We start from the raw sequence: 19488 nt of genomic DNA, 5'->3' as shown, positions 1-19488 counted from the left end.
ACAAATGAAAGCCAGATCAGGTCATCTATATTGGTAGAAAAGCATTTTTTGTCCAGCTTTGCACATTTTCTGCATTTTTGAATGATGTGATTTGTTGTTTTCATCTTGAGGAGCCACAGTAACCAGTGTCATGAGCAGTAAAGCTGTAGCATTATTAATCAAAATAATCACCTTCTGGAGGAGCGAACGCTTGGTGACTGTTCTGCACTGAGCTAGGCTTTAAGTGTAAGCAGCATACTTAAGATGGCAACCTGTGGCATGTTACAGAAGTAACAATGTGTTTTATTATAAATAAAATGTCAGAAAATATTTAACTTTATCACTCTACTGAATCTGCTAAGCCATACAAACAAACAAACCAATCAGCTAACCTCCTTGACACAGGGAAAGATCAAATCAGACAAAAACAGGATATAAATATGATGTCCTTTATTACCTGCAAATAACTGTACACTGTCATCATGTCACAATTCAGCCTTTTTTACAACTATACCATGAAGCAGACCTGAGCAGTTACATATGACTTCTGAAACCAGTGTCTCTCATCAGCCTCCAGGAAGATGAACCCCTGAGAAAAATCTTCACGTTGCACCTTTAAGAGATTTCATTCTGAACCACCAGGATTTACACGTGGGGAGAAAAATGCAATACATTTGTTAATCTGAGGGTGTCTGCATTATACACTCCAGTTTCTGAGCTGGAGCCTCATTGTCTTCAGTGTGTTGTGCTCTCGCTGACTCCACCTCCGAGCTGGCCATTAGCGCTGACTCCCTCTGTGTGAGCCGCTCAAGGACCAAATCAGCGGTGCTGGAGAGACTGTGCTGCAAAGACAAAGGGGAGTGAAATAATGAGTGTCTGCAGGGGTGACAACGCTAACGTGTGGATTAAGATATTTATTTTTCCACAAGCAGATCATGGTGATTCTTTTTCTTTGGAGCTTAATATGGATGCTTTCTCATTCCAGCTGCTCAGTGATGAAGAATAGCACTTGAATCACAAAAGCTCATTCTGAAGGCGAAATCCAACTAAAATCATTAATGAAGTCATAAACGTGGGCTAAAAACCACATGAAATCATTTTCCGTTTAAAGTTTTGCAGCTGGCAACTCGATGTCAGCTCAAATACTTCTTCTTAGCTTGAGTTCAGCAGGCAGTGACCATGAGGACGCTACACAGTACCATGACTGTCACACAGGTTTCAGCTACAAACCTGTAAGATGTGCAGTCCCTTCAGTGTGAGAACAGCCAGCTCTCTCAAACCATCTGCAGTTAAATCCAAGTATATGAGGGACAGCAAAGGACTTTTGAAGCTCCGTCTCCACTGCAGCTGAAACTGTCCATTTTGTCCACTTCCCATGGGCTGGAATTTATAACACAGCAATTCCTGCATTATAGAAAAAGAGGATTTATATATAAATCTATCATTTTAAATCAAAAAACAAAACCTATAATCTTTCCCTTTCAATCATACTCACTTCCTCCGTACCTACTTTGCCACTTTATTCATGAGCAGATCTTCTATATTCTTACAATCAGAAAATCCCATGAAGACAGAAAGCTGTTAGTGTATCCTGCTAACGATACGGTGCCTATGTTTCATTTATTCCTCTGAGCCAGCGAGGTCCATTTATATTCAAAAACTATTAAAAACAGATCAAGAAGTCACAACAATGCACCGGCTCATATCTTCCTTCTTTGCTGTGAACAAACAGTGCAGTTTGTTTTGAGTCAATCCCACACATCCACAGCATCCTGCTGGTGAAACTAATCACCAGAGTAGAAATTATTTTTCTACAGCTACAAGTAGTAATAAATGCACTCCTTTTTTCCCAGTTAAGACCTACAATAAGTAGCATTTCCATGAAATGACTGAGCCTTTATCTTAAGTGGCAAGCAGTGAAAAAGATTTGTGTTCAATGGCAACCATCAATCATGGAGCTAAGGGCTTCAGGCCAAGGGTTTAAGTATTAAGAGATGGATAAATACATTGACTTTTATTAAAGTAAAGTAAAATAAATAAATAAAATACAGCCTATCCATTAGTAAAGGTCTTACCTGTCCATATGTGCCCAACAGCACCTCCTTCTGCCCATCAAAATCCAGATCGATGACCAGAGCACAAACTACTGCGTCCCACTGGTCACTTTCCAAGAGGCATGTGGCCTGGGACAAACCGTCCTTCTGGACATCTCTGCAATAAAAGACATGCAACAAAAAAACCTACAATTTCTTCGTCTTCAGAGAGAAAGCAAAACTGCACAAAACCATTCATTTGTCTCTGACCTGTACACAACTGCCATCTCTATGGTACTGGCCACTAGTAGGTTATAGCTTTCCATTTCCACACCTGGAAAAGAAGAAGAAACGGACAATCTTGAGGTGCGCTGCAGATTCACAAAGTGAAGCAGAGATCAGATGTAACAGAGGAGTATCGTACCGGCCTCTGTGTGGAAGCTCAGAGGGAACAGCAGCACGGTAGAGATTGGACTGTCAAACTGGACCCGCCAGCTCTGCAAAACCTCTGACATAAACACACACAGACACAATACTGAAAACACAAATACAGAAACACACTTGGGGACATCAATGATAAAGCCAAAATGATGGATAGACACACCTATAAACTTAATATTGCATGGACGTAATTAGGCTTTGGCTTCTTTTAACATACTTCAACAAATCTTTAATCGAACTAGACAACTTTTTATTGTAGAGAGCATTGTATGGTGGAATGTAACCTATGTTATGCTACGTGTGGGAAAGAATCTCATTTAACATTTTAAAGATTTATAGTCAAGAACTCTCACTCTGGTCTTGATGCCAAGTGTCATGTCTGGGGAAAACCAGACACCTCTCACCACCTTGCCAATACCATCGCTACAGTGAAGCATGGTGGTGGCTGCATCACGCTATGCAGCAGGAACTGGGAGACCAGTCGAGGGAAAGATGAATGTATCAATATACAGAGCCATTCCTGATGATAGCCAGAGTGGTCTGGACCTCAGGGTGGGAGTAGATTCATCTTCCAGCAGGACAACAACCCTAAACACAGCCTACATAACAAAGGAGTAGCTTTGGGTGAGTGGCCCAGCCAGAGCCCAGACTTTAATCCGATTGAAAGAGAATGGAGAGATTTGAAAGTGAACCGACACTCCAACCTGTTGGAGCTTGAGCGATTCTGTAAGAAGAATGGGAGAAACTTCTCAAAAATAGGTGTGCTAGCTTGTAGCTTCATACTGAAAAAGACTTGAGACTGCAATTGCTGCCAAAGGTGCTTCAACAAAGTACTGAACAAAGGCTGTGAATACTTACATGTACATCCATGTCATATTTTTGGTTTTTCACCTTGTGATTATGGAGCATTGTGTGCACAATTTTGAGGTGAAAAATGAATTTCATTTATTTTTGGAATAAGGCTGTAATGTAACAAAATGTGTAACAAGTGAAGTTGTGAATACTTTTCGGATGCACTGTATGTTCAGCATTCCTGCAGAGAAGCCGGGAGTTCAGTTTGACTAAGTCAGTGGTGGTTAAGGAATCATGAGACAGTCGTGTGATGGAGCAACTCTAAGAGGAACGTTCAAGTACGTTCCACTCGCCTCACCTAGCTCAGTCTGGCTGACCACAGCTAGCCCAACACAGCCATTCTGACAGCCAAACACCGAGAGCCGCCGGCCTCCAGCTATGCTCTGTATATCCATCCATAACACACTGCACAGAGAGAAGGAAACAAAAACGTGTTTACAGATGATACGTGTGTTTTTTTCTCGTATCGATAACAATGAAAGTATTTACCCAACTATCATAGTTTGCTTCCAAGAAGCCAAACGTTCTTGTCATTGTTAAAGTAGACACACTTGTTCAGGCTTTCTGGAAGTCATTCAAACTTTTTCTTTGGACACTGGCTACTTTTTCCCTTTTTTCAGAGAAATGCTTTTTGTTTGTTAAGCCGTTATTATTATGATGCTAAATAAACAACAGCTTGATTAAAAAAGGCACCTAACTCAAGGGACGAATCTTTGCTTTCTACACATAATAGACAACTTAGTAAAAAACTAATTTTAACTTGTATCATTAGACAGTTCGTTACTAGCGGCCCATCACAAAAAATACAAATTGCTCCCAGTTCATTAGTTTAATCTTTGGAAAATTTCCAGAGATGTGCCTGACAGTTTGATGGGCATAAAATTATATTTTTGTGCCAACGAGGTGATTCCCAAAGAGCTACAGTACTGGGAATAATTATTTGGCCTCTTCCTGATTACTTAGCTTTGCGTAAATCTATCATACTTAAATGTTTCAAATCATCAAAGGAATTTTTATATTCAAAGATAACCCGAGGAAATGCAAAACTCAGTTTTTAAATTATGAATTTAATTTATTTTATGAAGAAAAAAAACTATTCAAGCCTACCTGACCTGTCGGAGAAAGAAAGGAAAGCGTCTGGCACTCTCGGAGTAATTTGGGTAGGCTGGCTGGGTAGGAAGGGTCCTGCTATTGCAGGTTTTTTCTATTTGTTAATAATGGCTCTCACTGTGATTTGCTGAAGTCCCACATCTTTGGAAATTTCTTTTTTACACTTCCCAGACTGACAGATATCAGTGACTTTGTTTTTCATCTCTTGCTGAGTTTCTTTAGGTCCTGACATGATGTGCTGCTTTTTCTTTTAGAGCTCTTTTTCACAGTAAATCTATTCATTTCATTTTGTTGCCTGGTGTATAACAATGATCACTTTATGAGTTTTAGTATTATCTGTATTTATTTGTTTCTCGTTAAATCATTATTGTTTGGGAGGTGTCGGCAGGTATTACACAACAAATCCAACATTTTTTAAAGGCACTGAGCAAAGAACAAGACCAAAAACTGAAGACTTTCCCCACACTGAGGGTGTGAATGCTTGTCTGTCTCTCTGTGTTAGCCCTGCTGCAGGTTGGCAACCAGTCTAGCGTGTAGCCGCATCTTGCCCTATGGGAGCTGCCTCAAGCCTCGTCGTGACCCTTAATCGGATAAGTGGAAAAAGAATGGATGATAGATCTGAAACATGTGGGACTTGTCTCGGTCTCATTGTTCAACTCTCAGTGTTGCTGACTGTTATTATATGCACCATCCTCTTCGTAACTTCGTATCTTAAAACATTCTTTCCACATTTCCATGCTTCCTTCGTTACTCAAACTTCAGTAAATGACACTATAATGACATTATCGTTCTTGTGTATAGTAATAGACCTGCTAACTGAGTACAAACAAACTGTACAAACAGTGATCAGAACAGTAAGCTGGATAATGTGGGAAATCATGAATCTGATTAACAGAGAAACACATAATGCTCATCCCTCATCAAACCCAATCAGCCCAGCGGCCACATCCAGAGAGATGAGAGCTGAAGGGACTCACTTGCTGGGAAGCTGCTGCAGCTCGGGGAAGAGTCTCTCCACTGGCTGCTCTTCAAACTGATGCAAGGAGGCGTTCTGTTAGACACAAGAGAGTCAGGCTGAATGCAACGCTGATGTTTGCATGATCAAAGTAAACATCTTCAGATATACAAAGTTACAACAGATTACAATCATATTTTATCTCCAATGCTTCCTGTAGTATTAGTTCTGTTGCATGCATCTATATGGTTTCATTTTAAATTTTGGAAGACGATTAGGATTTTTTTTTTTCACAGTTTTGGAACAAAAATCAGAATTCTGACTTTTTTTCATAAAATTCTTTTAAAAAGAATTTTTTTAATGATTTTTCCTGTCTGATTATATTCAGGTTCCTAAGTGAACACTAAAGCAGGGTTTACTTGCTGTGATCTTTCCTCCTGTTCATGCTAGCCATAACAAAATCCCTTTATTATGTGCTTCCAGTGGAGGTGACGAGGAAGAACAAAGCACAGTTCTTGTTTTCTGCTAGTATGAGGCTTCAGAAGTATGACTGAGACAAATCCAATGGCTGTTTGGTCCAACACTCCCTCTGGAATTTCCAGGGATGGTGTCCCTGCTGAGCTGCAGTGGAGCTTAGACAACACATAGAGTGGGTTTCACAGTAAACAGGCTCTCACTGTGGAAGACATTTTTATTTTTGGCTCTTCTGAAAGGCTGAAGCCAGATTTTACTTTATGTTCAACAATATTTTTAAAGAAAGATGTTTGAAGATTTTTTCCCCACAGCTTCCACTGGGAACACAAAGAGAAGCCATCCAACCGTTTACTTTCTGATGGTTAGACATGAGAGGTGATTCCCAACTCTAATGTCTGCAATCCCCTACTTAGTCTGCTGCTACCGTGACTCCACATAATGGATAAAGGGACTTACTAGAGAATACATTGATACACAGATGAGAAGGAGACAAATATTTTAAGTTGTCATTAGAATGCACTGATCTGGTATTGTCTCTGACCTCCTTGTAAAGGTGGATCCTCTGGTCATGACCGCTTAGCAGAAACACCGTCTCACTCCCTCCTTCAGCACACTGCACTCTGACAGACAGAGGGAGACAAGCTCACTCACATGATAAATGGTAAATGGACTGGTACTTATATACATTATACTGCTACTTCGATATATTTCTACTTAATTTGAGCACTAAATGCTTTCTACTTCGAGTCTCACTCACCCAATCACACATTCATACAGCTTCTATCTATACCTAAGCATTTTATTTGTACTGGTACTTTAACACAGACAGAAGGAGCCAGGAGTCAAGCTACCGACACCCTGACTGGTAGACGACCTGCTCTACCTGAGAAAAACATTACATTTACTATCCAGACACACACACACACAGTCTGTACTTAAACTGCTCAGTGACTGAGCACAGCCATAAAGACACTAAAGCCCATTCATGAATATTCCTGTACCAGCTCATGAAAAATAATGGACTCCAGCTGAGAAACTGAGTCAGCCTGCAGAAACACGATGATTCAGCACAGCAATAGGATATAAAATGTGGTAACAATAGATTTATCAGTACTTGAGAAAAACATTAAATATTTAACAGCACTGAAATCTCAGTTGTCAAGTAGCTAAAGTTGTAATGCTACCAGCCTGGAGTTGTGTTTCTGTATTTTGTAATGATTGATAATCATATAAACGGTCCACAGTTCTGCAGAATGATTATTGTGCATGTATTTTTTATTTACTTTTAATTGTTTTCCATGTATTCTTGTTTTAAAATGTCTACAAAATGTGTGATTTTTTAGCAATTTTCTGAGCTATTTTTAAGCTAAACTGTCCAACATGAATCTAATAGACTTGGGCAGGACATCAGCTCACCTCCTGAATGTGAGCCAGGATGTATGTGTGTTATTCCTCTGCTGTCTGTTTCTATGATAACAGCAGGGGAAGCACACAAACAAGCTTCTGCTCCCTCAACTGAAGTGGATTTTCTTCCTTGCTGGAATCCCAAACACAGGTGCCAGCATCATATTGATCAGCGTGTCATTTCATGCTGCTTGATTAGTAGGAGTACGCTGCAGCAGCGCGTACACTCAGACACTGTCAGAGTTTTGGCCATTAGAACTCTGAACTCTTTCACTATGTAAGCAAAAACAGCATGAGCAAAGACGTCACGAATATCTTTTACATGAGTCATCTTTCACGTTAAACTGCCAAAAATCACATTTTGCATATCCAGCTTCAGTGTGAAGCCCTTACAGCCACCACCTGTATTGTGCCTGTTTGTTTCTTAGTAATTTCTGATTGACGCTACAGCCCAAAGGAGATCGTCATAACCTGCAGCAGGAGATCAGGAAGAGCTCGGTTTTCTCTTTTAATTCTTGGTTAAAACTATGTGGCAAAATCTGCAAGGTTAGTTACCATGGTGACTATAGTCAGCAAGAACTATCTTTGTACAGCAGCAAACTTACTCTGTGTGGTAAAGCTGGAAGGGCGTGAACTGCAGCTCCAGATTCAGGCAGCTCTCTGTTCAGAGAAACACGACATGATCAGGACATGCCAGCGAGAGCACAACACATACGCAGACAATGCATCGCTCACGTGCAATAGAGTCCAGGTTGAACTCTGAGCCAGGTTCATAGTCACAGTAGATATTTAGGAATGGAGTGGCTTTGTCCCCAGAGTCCTGCGAGGAGATCAGCCATGAATCAGTATGCTTCTACCATGGCACAGTTCATACTCTGATTTTAAAGTTACAATACCTTAATGAAGGTGATGCCCACCACCAGACCTCTCTTGGGTGGAGACTTGATGAAAGCATCGATTGATACGATCTCTGCATCAACTAGATAAGAAAACAGAGTCAAACCTTTTCAGCACTGAGCGACTACAAACAACAACGTGCATCATAACAGAATTAACATACGACCGTACACCGACAGCTTCATCATTCATTTCAGACTTACAGAATGATTTATCTTGTTTGTTTTTTCTGAAATAACAGGATAAATATTCTGAGAAAATGTTTCATTATAAGGCAGAAAATCTGTTTTGTTGCTCTGCGCTAATGAGAGAGAGATGCTCTCCTTCATGAAGTGAGATCTATATTGTTAACCTCCACCAATATCATCTACAGTATATTGCTCAGACCCTTTATGTTTATTTGAAAACTTTTTTTAGAATACAAAATATATTCAGCAGATACACTGTGATGTCATTTAAAACGAAAACAAAAATGTATGCCCTACGCAAACTCTACAGACTAGAAGAAGAAATATAAAACGTATATTAAAGCAGTAAATATTCAACATCACCATTAAAATAAAGAACACATTCATGTATCAGTTCTGAATAGTTCTTCACCACCCTTCACACCATTTATATGAAACGCAGCAACACTTTCTCTTCTGTTGTGAAAGTATTTCATTGATCATATCACAATGCCTTCATTTATTACCCGATTCACTTATTAAGCTCCCTGTACCACTGTATTTAAGTTTGATCACTATGGCCACTGATTATTGTTTTTATTTTGCTTTTTTCTGTTTTGTTTGATTTTCTGTCATTTGTATCTTTTTAGTGCTGTTACATTGTATTTATTCATACTGTATCCCAGCAGTCCCCAGCCTTTTTTGCATCACAGACCGGTTTATGTCCGACAATATTTTCACGGACCGGCATTTAAGGTCCCTATTGCCAGTCTTGGCAGCCGGGGGTCAGTCCGCCAGGGCCTCCGCTCCTGGCCGCCACCCGGCACACAATGCACCCGACCCCTATGGCGCCTCCTGCGGGTGGTGGGCCTGCGGGAGGATGGGCCCATGTCTCCTCTTCGGGCTGTGCCCGGCCGGGCCCCATGGACTAAGGCCCGGCCACCAGACGCTCGCCCTCGGGCACCCTCCCCGGGCCTGGCTCCAGGGCGGGGCCCCGGTAACCCTATCCCGGGCAGGGTAAACTGTTCCCTCGATGTCCTTTTCATAAGGGTCACCTCTCTGGTGGGGAAGGAGCCTGAGTTAGTGCGTGAGGTTGAGAGGTACCGGCTAGATATAGTCGGGCTCACCTCTACACATGGCTTGGGCTCTGGAACCAGTCTCCTGGAGAGGGGCTGGACTCTGTCTCAGTCTGGAGTTGCCCCTGGTGAGAGGCGGCGGGCTGGGGTGGGTATCCTAATATCCCCTCGGCTTGCTGCCGGTACGTTGGGGTTTTTCCCGGTGGACGAGAGGGTTTGTTCCCTGCGCCTTAGGGTCGGGGAACGGGTCCTGACAGTCATCTGCGCTTATGCGCCGAGTGGCAGTTCAGAGTACCCAGCCTTCTTAGAGTCCCTGGGGGGGGGGTGCTGGAGGGTGCTCCACCTGGAGACTCTGTTGTCCTGCTGGGAGACTTCAATGCTCACGTGGGTAACGACAGCGAGACCTGGAGGGGCGTGATTGGTAGGAACGGCCTCCCTGATCTGAACCCGAGCGGTGCTCTGTTATTCGACTTCTGTGCTAATCACAGTTTGGCCATAACGAACACCCTGTTCGAACATAAGAGTGTCCATAAGTGCACGTGGCACCAGGATGCTCTAGGCCGTAGGTCGATGATCGATTTTGTAATCGTATCAGCAGACCTGCGACCATATGTTCTGGACACTCGGGTAAAGAGAGGGGCTGAGCTGTCAACTGATCACCACCTGGTGGTGAGTTGGATCAGGTGGCGGGGTAAGACGCTGGACAGACCTGGTGCACCTAAACGCGTAGTGAGGGTGTGCTGGGAACGTCTAGCAGAGGCCCCAGTCCGCGAGATCTTCAACGCACACCTCCGGCAGAGCTTCAACAGCATTCCGAGGGAGACTGGGGACATTGAGTCCGAATGGACCATGTTCAGCGTCTCCATTGCCGAAGCTGCTGCATTGAGCTGCGGCCGCAAGGTGGTTGGTGCCTGCCGTGGTGGTAATCCCCGAACCAAATGGTGGACACCAGAGGTGAAGGGAGCCACCAGGCTGAAGAAGGAGTCCTATCGGGCTTGGTTAGCCTGTGGGACTCCGGAGGCAGCCGACAGGTATCGACAGGCCAAGCAGAATGCGGCTCGGGCAGTGGCTGAAGCAAAAACTCGGGTGTGGGAGGAGTTCGGAGAGGCCATGGAAAAAGACTTTCGGACTGCCTCGAAGAGATTCTGGCAAACCGTCGTCTCAGGAGGGGAAAGCGGTGCTCTACCTGCACTGTGTATAGTGCTGGCGGAGCGCTGCTGACGTCGACTGAGAAAATTGTCAGGCGGTGGAAGGAATACTTCGAGGACCTCCTTAATCCCACTGACACGTCTTCCGAGGAGGAAGCAGAGTCTGGGGATAAGGGGAATGACCCGCCAATTTCCGGGGGCGAGGTCACTGAGGCAGTTAAACAACTCCTTGGTGGCAGAGCCCCTGGTGTTGATGAGGTCCGCCCCGAGTTCCTGAAGGCTCTGGACGTTGTAGGGCTGTCCTGGTTGACACGCCTCTGCAATGTTGCGTGGAGATCAGGGGCAGTACCTGTGGACTGGCAGACCGGGGTGGTGGTCCCCATCTTCAAGAAAGGGGACCGGAGGGTGTGTTCCAACTACAGGGGGATCACACTCCTCAGCCTCCCTGGGAAAGTCTATGCCAGGGTGCTGGAAAGGAGAGTTCGTCCGTTAGTCGAACCTCGGATACAGGAGGAACAATGCGGTTTTCGTCCTGGTCGCGGAACACTGGACCAGCTCTTTATCCTTTCCAGGATACTTGAGGGTGCATGGGAGTTTGCCCAACCAGTCTACATGTGTTTTGTGGACTTGGAGAAGGCATTCGACCGTGTCCCTCGGGGTGTCCTGTGGGAGGTGTTGCGGGAATATGGGGTGTCTGGCCCATTGCTACGGGCCATTCGATCCCTATACAACCGTTGCAAGAGCTTGGTTCGCATTGCCGGCAATAAGTCGGACTCGTTCCCGGTGGGTGATGGGCTCCGCCAGGGCTGCCCTTTGTCTCCGGTTCTGTTCATCATTTTTATGGACAGGATTTCTAGGCGCAGCCAAGTGGCGGAGGGCTTTCGCTTTGGTGGCCTCAGAATCTCATCTCTGATTTTTGCAGATGATGTGGTTCTGTTGGCTTCATCGGGTGAGGGCCTCCAGCTCGCACTGGAGCGGTTCGCAGCCGAGTGTGAAGCAGCGGGAATGAGGATCAGCACCTCCAAATCTGAGGCCATGGTTCTCAGCCGGAAAAGGGTGGAGTGCCCACTCCGGGTCGGGGATGAGTTCCTGCCCCAAGTGGAGGAGTTCAAGTATCTCGGGGTCTTGTTCGCGAGTGATGGGAGAAGGGAGCCGGAGATCGACAGACGGATTGGGGCTGCAGCTGCAGTAATGCGGACGCTGCACCGGTCCGTCGTGGTGAAGAGGGAGCTGAGTGTAAAAGCGAAGCTCTCAATTTACCGGTCGATCTACGTCCCTACCCTCACCTATGGCCACGAGCTGTGGGTAGTGACCGAAAGAACGAGATCGCGGATACAAGCGGCAGAAATGAGCTTCCTCCGAAGGGTGGCTGGCCTCTCCCTTAGAGATAGGGTGAGAAGTTCGGCCATCCGGGAGGGGCTCAGAGTAGAGCAGCTGCTGCTCCACATCGAAAGGAGCCAGCTGAGGTGGTTCGGGCATCTGACAAGGATGCCCCCTGGGCGCCTCCTGGGTGAGGTGTTCCAGGCATGTCCCACCGGGAGGAGGCCCCGGGGCAGACCCAGGACACGCTGGAGAGATTATATCTCTCGGCTGGCCTGGGAACGCCTTGGTATTCCCCCGGATAAGCTGGAGGAGGTGGCTGGGGAGAGGGAGGTCTGGGCCTCTTTGCTTAGGCTGCTGCCCCCGCGACCCGGCCCCGGACAAAGCGGATGAAGATGGATGGATGGATGGATGGATGGATGGATGGATGGCATTTAAGGTGTCGCGGAAAAATACAACAAAATAAAACCAAAAGAAAAGATTTATTAATAACACACTGGAAAAGACCCAGGGAAACCAAGTTTACGATAATAACGTTAAAAAAATAATGATAAAAACCGATAAAAACCCTGAAAACCATCAATTTTACACCCGGGCCTCAACTCTCGCAGCCTGGTACCAAACGACCACGGACCGGACCGGACTTGTACTGGTGCGTGGCCCAGGGGTTGGGGACCGCTGCTGTATGTTGTCTCAAACCGCATACAGCAGGAGAATATGTATATTCTCCTTTATTTAATCTGTTTTGTTGAAGGCTGGTTTTAAAGTTTTGGCTTCTGTGACACAATAAATTCCAGTCTTCAGCATAAATCAACAATCTTATCATTTTATAATAATATAGAAGGGATGCACTGATTGGGCGAAGGAAACAAAAAATCTTCATTACAATAACTGTTTCAAGTCTTCATCCTACTATCTGTGACATCTAATCTCAACAGAAAACCACGGGTGAGCTGAAATAATAAACATGACATGAGTCATGACATGAGTAATAAACATGACATGAGTCAAAAAGACTAATATCAGACCATATTTGTGCATTCCTATAGGTCATTCTGAAATATACAATCTGTACAATTGTTTAGTTGTTGCTTGAAGTGTTAAACTTCTGTAATTTTACGTGAGTAAAATATTCAGTGCATGCAGTTTACGTTGAAACACAGTCTTTCTATTGTGTTGTGTAGCTTCCTTACCTTAAGGACAAGCTCTGTAGCAACATCTATGTGCACATATCTGAGTACTTGCACAACAAAGGAGTAAAACAAGAGTTCTTTCCAGTCCCCACTCACTGGGGCCCCTATAGCTTCATTTTAAGTCGTCTATTGGTTGTTAAGGGGGGGAGGGGATAAAGTCTGTCAGACCTCAAAAACCAGGGGCCCCAATCATTGAACCTGTCTGTTTCTATGTGGCTTTTTTGTCATGCAAATTACTTTTTAGCCACTTACTTCCATTCACTCTTACTCCACAAGGACCATCTCATCACATGCTGGAGCCCTGACTTAACTGCAGCAGACTTCTGTACTTTGAACAGGTCTGCTGTTTACTGCACAGTATTGCCTGGATTGTGTCTTACAGTTCAGAACCAATGGGTGACAGCAGTTACGTCCTATCTGTTATGTACAGTCTATTTTCCAAACCCAGGGATCAAGTCCATAAGAAAAAGACTGTTAACACAGAGATGTTAATATACAGTCAGGTCTCTTCAAAGAGTCACACAAATGTAAGGAGTTTATAGACGACAGGAGAAGCTTGTCCTGATCCAAAAATCTACTTTGACGGATGCTGTCTTCTATAATTGCTTTTAAGATTTTTTTTTTTTTTAATTTTTTTTTTATTTGATAGAAGATCCAGGAAACAGGAAAGGAGGTCTAGGTCTAATGTTTAATGTGTAAGAAATAGTAGAAATAAACATAATTTCTTCAGTACTGAAACTTGAGCACTTGACCCGTCTTTCCCCTGCGTACCTGGGATGTAAGTGAACTGAACCTCCTTGGCCACCGGTCGGATCTTCTGCTGCAGCTCCTGGTATCTGAAACACACCACCTTCCCCTTGAGAGTGGCCGCTAACAGCTCCTGCTCCCCGGCCTGACACAGCCCATAAATGTTGCTCTGCGACGGGAAGCGGCTGAAACTGTCCTCCACGAAGGGATACGATTCTCGGAGCATCTTGCAGGATACAAGCACAATCACTGGTTTATATTAAGATTTGTATTAAACATTTAGACTTTTCCCCGTTCATGCTTGTGTAGTGGCTGCAGAGCCCTCAAACTCCACAACAATGAGTTGGATTAAAAATGTTCCCGCTCGTTCATTTTGAAATTCAGCTAACACTCTCCACAAATTGCATATCGACGCTAAAATAACTCAGTTAATATTATTTTATTCTGATATCACATATCCTCTAACGAGTGTCTCTAAGATATAATAAACAACTTGAATAGCCATAGACAGTACGCATGAAGAAAAATATCCGGGTTTGACCCGAGCTGCGTTCACTTTCATTGGAAATATGGGATTTAATATCTATAAGGGACTCAGGGGAGAGAAAACCCGGGCCACTGTGGACAAAACCGCTATCGGAATAATTGAAAATATTGCTATATTTTAGAAAGTAATTTTAAGGTAGATTTGTCGTTGTTCCCGTGAAATTTCTTCATTCTGTGGTCAAAACACAGCTGCCAGCTGACATTTTACGTGCATTTAAAATGTCACACATCCTTTACAGAGTAAAATCAGCCATTCTTTTTGAGGTACAAAAACGCTTAAATTGGTTGTAATTTAATATAAGCCTTCTCCCAGTTTGGTTTAATTCCTCCACTTTACTACGTCATGAAAGGCAGCGCGTGGCTTTTTTTCTTCGTGTAGTAAACGGGTGACAGATTCAGTGCATCGCTTGTATCGTGCTGCCATCTAGTGGCACTAAATCCCTCCTTTTTAAACAAGAAAGCATGTGCTGAAGTTTTTTTGTCTGGGATTTTAATTTTCTGGTTGCATTTATTTCAGTTCTAAAAATGTCTTTTTCCACGTACACCTTTGACAATTCCTGATTCAGTATTATTATATGCATGTGTGTTTAATTAATGTTTGCTGCAACAAAACAATTAGTTGCATGAATACATTGATGCTCAACCACCAGAGGTCAGAGCTAACCCACTCATGCAGATGAAGAAATTCCAGAGACGCGTAGTGCGGTGATTAGCACTGACCTCTGCTCAAGTCCAGGCAGTGGGTTCTGCTTCCTCCTACAGTCCAAAAACACGCGTGGGTTTAGGTTAACTTGTGATTCTGAATTGGCTCTAGGCGTGAATGGTTGTCTGTGTGTTATCCAGGCGTGCGGCTTGGGTCTGTCCCAAGGGTCACACAACGATGGAACAACTTGCTCTGCTAAAACAGGCTTTCTGATCATTTCTACGGCGGAGGGTGAACATTAGAGCTCTAAACATTTAAGGATATTGTCTCACAGCATAATAAATGAGATGAGGGAACTGCCTTAGTTTACCTGCAGATCAAAGTGAAAATGATTTGATTGATGGACAGAACATGTATTTTTAGTGTGACCTGTGCGCTGTGAGCTGCTGTTCAAGCAGTCTAAAATATACTCAACAGCAGATTAGAATCATGCCGATATTTTATGCATGCACATTTCCGCACTTCACCCAGTCAAGTTAGACATTAGAAAGCTATACAATTCGTGCATATAACTCGTATTCCCCATCAGAGACTCAATAATGCACCTAAAACATGCTGTAAATAACAGAATAAGTGAAAAGGGGACTTCCAGCAGACTTTAAATCCTAACTCGGAACCTGCTGCAGATCAGGTTATGTGTTCAGTAAAGGTTAGCACAATGATTTAACGTTTCTTTTATGCCCGAGGATTTATCTAAGCTTCAGCGTCTGAATGATTGCTTAGATTTGATCAAACGTTGGATGGCTGCAAATTTCCTCCAACTCAACGAGGGGAAAACCGAAGTCCTCGTATGCGCCCCTGATAGGTTTCTATCGCAGATAGTGAAAGCTCTTGGTCCTCTCTCACTTTATGTTAAATTCTCTATCAGGAATTTAGGTGTCACCTTTGACTCGAGTCTCACATTGGATGGGCATGTGAAATCTCTGGTTCGGCGTTGTTTTTATCATTTGAGAAATGTGGCTAGGCTAAGCCCAGTTCTATCTCGCTCTGAACTCGAGATTTATTTCGTCACGCTTGGATTATTGTAATTCGCTGTTTATGTGTCTAAGCAAAGGTTCTCTGGATCGTCTGCAGGTTGTGCAAAACGCTGCAGCTCGACTTTTGACAAAATCCTCCAAGTACTCACATGTGACACCGTTATTATCTCAGTTACACTGGCTTCCTGTTAAATTTAGAGTCGATTTTAAGATCCTGGTCTTGACCTACAGAGCTGTGCACGGACTGCCTACATCTTTGATCTGCTACAGCCCGATGTCCCTAGCAGGTCTTTGAGGTCATCTGATCAGGGCTTACTTGCTATAAAAAATACTAAGAGGAGGACTGAGGGTGACAGAGCTTTTGCCACTGTGGCCCCTAGACTGTGGAACTCTCTCCCCCAAACATTAAGAACTGTGGACTCAGTAGCTGTTTTTAAAAAACAACTCAAAACTCACCTTTTTAAAACTGCTTTTGGTTAATTTTTTGCCTGTTTTATTTTCTCTTTTTAAATCTTTTTATGACTTGTAATCTTATGTGCAGCACTTTGTGATTCTGTCTTGAAAGGTGCTATATAAATAAAAATGTATTTATTTAAAAAAACAAGAACAATGGGGTATCTATCTATCGTCCTCCTCCCAATCTGATTTAATCCTGAAGAATGTAGAGAAGACTAAACGGCAGGTCAAAGTCTCCTGAGTTTATGTTATTTAAAGCAAAAGTGTTATTTGTTCAAACCATATAAAGTCCTCCAACCAGCATTGTGCTTTTCTAATGTAGAAATTTTAAGAAACCAACCCAGGTAGGTCAAAGCATTTCACTGAGAATTGAGTGGAAGAAGAAGGCTGTGTATATAGTAGACACACATGAGAATTATTAATCAATAATTCATTTATTAATTATTACTTTTAATCAATTAGCTTAGATGAAGATGAAGCGCAGATTAGTTTGTTCTTGCCTGATCTGTAATCACATTTGTTTGAGCGACTGAAGGATGAGAAGTCACTGATTCAACTGAAAACTATTTCTTCAATTATTTCTTGAAATATTCGATTAGACCAACCAAAACATCAGACCGTCTGTTTTAAGGCACTGACTTCTCGGGCGATTTTTCACCTTATCCATAAGAAAGCAGACTATCCAGAGGTTATAAGCTGCGTCTGTGCAGCAGCATCAATAACAAACTGCTTTGCACAAACCCACTTTATTAAAGCTTCATATTTAATTAGTTTGAATCTTTATTTTGTTTTTAAGTTTAGATTTCAGTTCAGTTTGGCATTAGCTTTTTTCACAGTGAATTTGTTCATTTTGTTGTTTGGTGCTTAGCAATGATCCCTTTCATGAGTTTCAGTATTATTTTTATTTATTTGTTTCTCCTTAAATCATTATTTGAGGAGAAACGGAAAGTTCAGAAAAGGTATTACACTGCAAATTCAACATTTTATGAAATGCTTTGTTGCGCTCACCAACTTTACCTCACTGGCTAGAACAAATACAAAGGGTTACCTGAGGACGCTTTGTTGTAACATCTAAAATTCCTTTGAAAGTCTTCATATCATTACAACGATGAACAATCTTTAAGAAGAAGACAAGGAAGAAGAAGAAACAAGCTTTATTGGTTACATACACAATCATACAGAGTACAACATGCAGAGAAATGTGTCGTTTCCAAGCTGTGGACAACTTTAAACTTTCTAATATGGATCACAAGCACTTACTGTAGGACTTAGAAATGCTTGGAAAGTAATAGTTCACAACAGAAGTATATCTGTGGGTAACTGACATCAATACACTGTTAAAGTGTCATATGGGAGAGTAGAATCACTGCATCTATAGATGAATGCCTTACTGACTTATATTGGTTTTGTTTCAGTTCTAAGTTTGGTTGCTCAGTTTGATTTCAATCTAAATGGAGAAACCCAGAAAAAAGAATCCTCAGTGACCTTTGTCTTTGTTGTCAGATCCTTGGACAGTGTGTGCTACAGTGTCCTGTGCATGTTGTGTTGAGGTGAAGCAGATGGAGGTGAGGTCCCTCATGGAGGTGGCAATGTGCTACACCCCCACTTCTCCTAATGCCACCTGCTAATCCACCTGCAGGATTACTGTCCACTGTAATCACTCATCCTTCACTGTGACACACCTCACCTCACAGTGCAACTCCTGAGTCATTAAACACACACACACACACACACACACACACACACACACACACACACACACACACACACACACACACACACAGAGGGAGACGTGTACCTTGCTTAGGATGTTTCTTATGGCTGTAGTTTTATATGGAATGTAAAACGTGTTAATCAGGTTTACCATCACTGTGTGATTTATCACTTATTGGATTTGGTTATAATAGTGACTTTCATGCACAGTACCTGGACAAACTATTAATAAGCATCGATCGCCAATATAAATATAAATTAACAAACCATTTGTGTTAGATATACAGACAAAGCAAAAACCAGAAGAGATTAACAATAAAAACATGAAGGAACAAGAAGCACTCTGAGAGCACAAACCTCTCCAAGGCAGCTCACTCTATGGGCAGTACTGTATGTACTTTTAAGGGGACAGTATCGTGTTTTCATTTTGTTTACTTTGATCTTTTTAAACATAATTTAAGAAGTTTTAGTGCAGTAAAAATCAGATAAGATTAGCGTGACAGATGTTACTTTGACCCACCAACATTATGTGGGATTCCAAGATTCTTTACTTGTCACATGCATAGTCATACAACACACAGTGAAATCTGCTCCTTGACTGTGCAAAACATTAAAAACAACAAGTCACTTTAAATAAAAAAATGGAAATTTTAAATTAAAAAACTGAAAATGTACAATGAATGTTAAATTGCTTTGTGCCATATTAGCACAGCAATGTACTGACTGAGCTTAAACTAAATGACCAAAGTCATGTAAACAGAGTGATCAGAGCAGGCGATGGATAGTAGGTGTGGATTTGTAAACAACTGGACATGAATAACTTGAGCTTATTACAGTGGGGCAAAAAAGTATTTAGTCAGCCACCGATTGTGCAAGTTCCCCCACCTAAAATGATGACAGAGGTCAGTAATTTGCACCAGAGGTACACTTCAACTGTGAGAGACAGAATGTGAAAAAAAAAAAATCCATGAATCCACATGGTAGGATTTGTAAAGAATTTATTCGTAAATCAGGGTGGAAAATAAGTATTTGGTCAATAACAAAAATACAACTCAATACTTTGTAACATAACCTTTGTTGGCAATAACAGAGGTCAAACGTTTACTATAGGTCTTTACCAGGTTTGCACACACAGTAGCTGGTATTTTGGCCCATTCCTCCATGCAGATCTTCTCGAGAGCAGTGATGTTTTGGGGCTGTCGCCGAGCAACATGGACTTTCAACTCCCGCCACAGATTTCTATGGGGTTGAGGTCTGGAGACTGGCTAGGCCACTCCAGGACTTTCAAATGCTTCTT

General features: G+C 42.7%; 1 protein-coding gene across 1 annotated transcript; it reads right to left on the bottom strand.

Moving 5' to 3' along the window:
* Positions 1–414: 414 nt before the first annotated feature.
* On the bottom strand, positions 415–14677 carry kptn (kaptin (actin binding protein)). The gene is made up of 12 exons (XM_082549016.1): positions 13821–14677; positions 8145–8227; positions 7984–8068; positions 7854–7908; positions 6386–6464; positions 5393–5466; positions 3604–3710; positions 2437–2520; positions 2283–2346; positions 2055–2190; positions 1210–1383; positions 415–821 (listed from the first exon to the last, which is right to left on the bottom strand). Exons 1-12 carry the CDS (start codon positions 14020–14022, stop codon positions 657–659), a joined length of 1308 nt encoding a protein of 435 aa, XP_082405142.1. The 5' UTR covers positions 14023–14677; the 3' UTR covers positions 415–656.
* Between the last annotated feature and the right edge of the window lie 4811 nt (positions 14678–19488).

This window comes from Aulonocara stuartgranti, assembly GCF_965226115.1.
Source record: "Aulonocara stuartgranti genome assembly, chromosome: 10".
NCBI lineage: Eukaryota > Metazoa > Chordata > Actinopteri > Cichliformes > Cichlidae > Aulonocara > Aulonocara stuartgranti.
This window is presented reverse-complemented; position numbering and strand designations above follow the sequence as displayed.

Excerpts from the sequence above, each read along its gene's own strand:
- kptn (XM_082549016.1), bottom strand. The coding sequence starts at position 14,022 with ATGCTCCGAGAATCGTATCCCTTCGTGGAGGACAGTTTCAGCCGCTTC. Across the intron at positions 2,521-3,603 it reads GGTCAGCCAGACTGAGCTAG|AGGTTTTGCAGAGCTGGCGG; the intron begins GTGAGGCGAGTG and ends TGTTTATGTCAG. Across the intron at positions 2,347-2,436 it reads GAGCTTCCACACAGAGGCCG|GTGTGGAAATGGAAAGCTAT; the intron begins GTACGATACTCC and ends CTTCTTTTCCAG.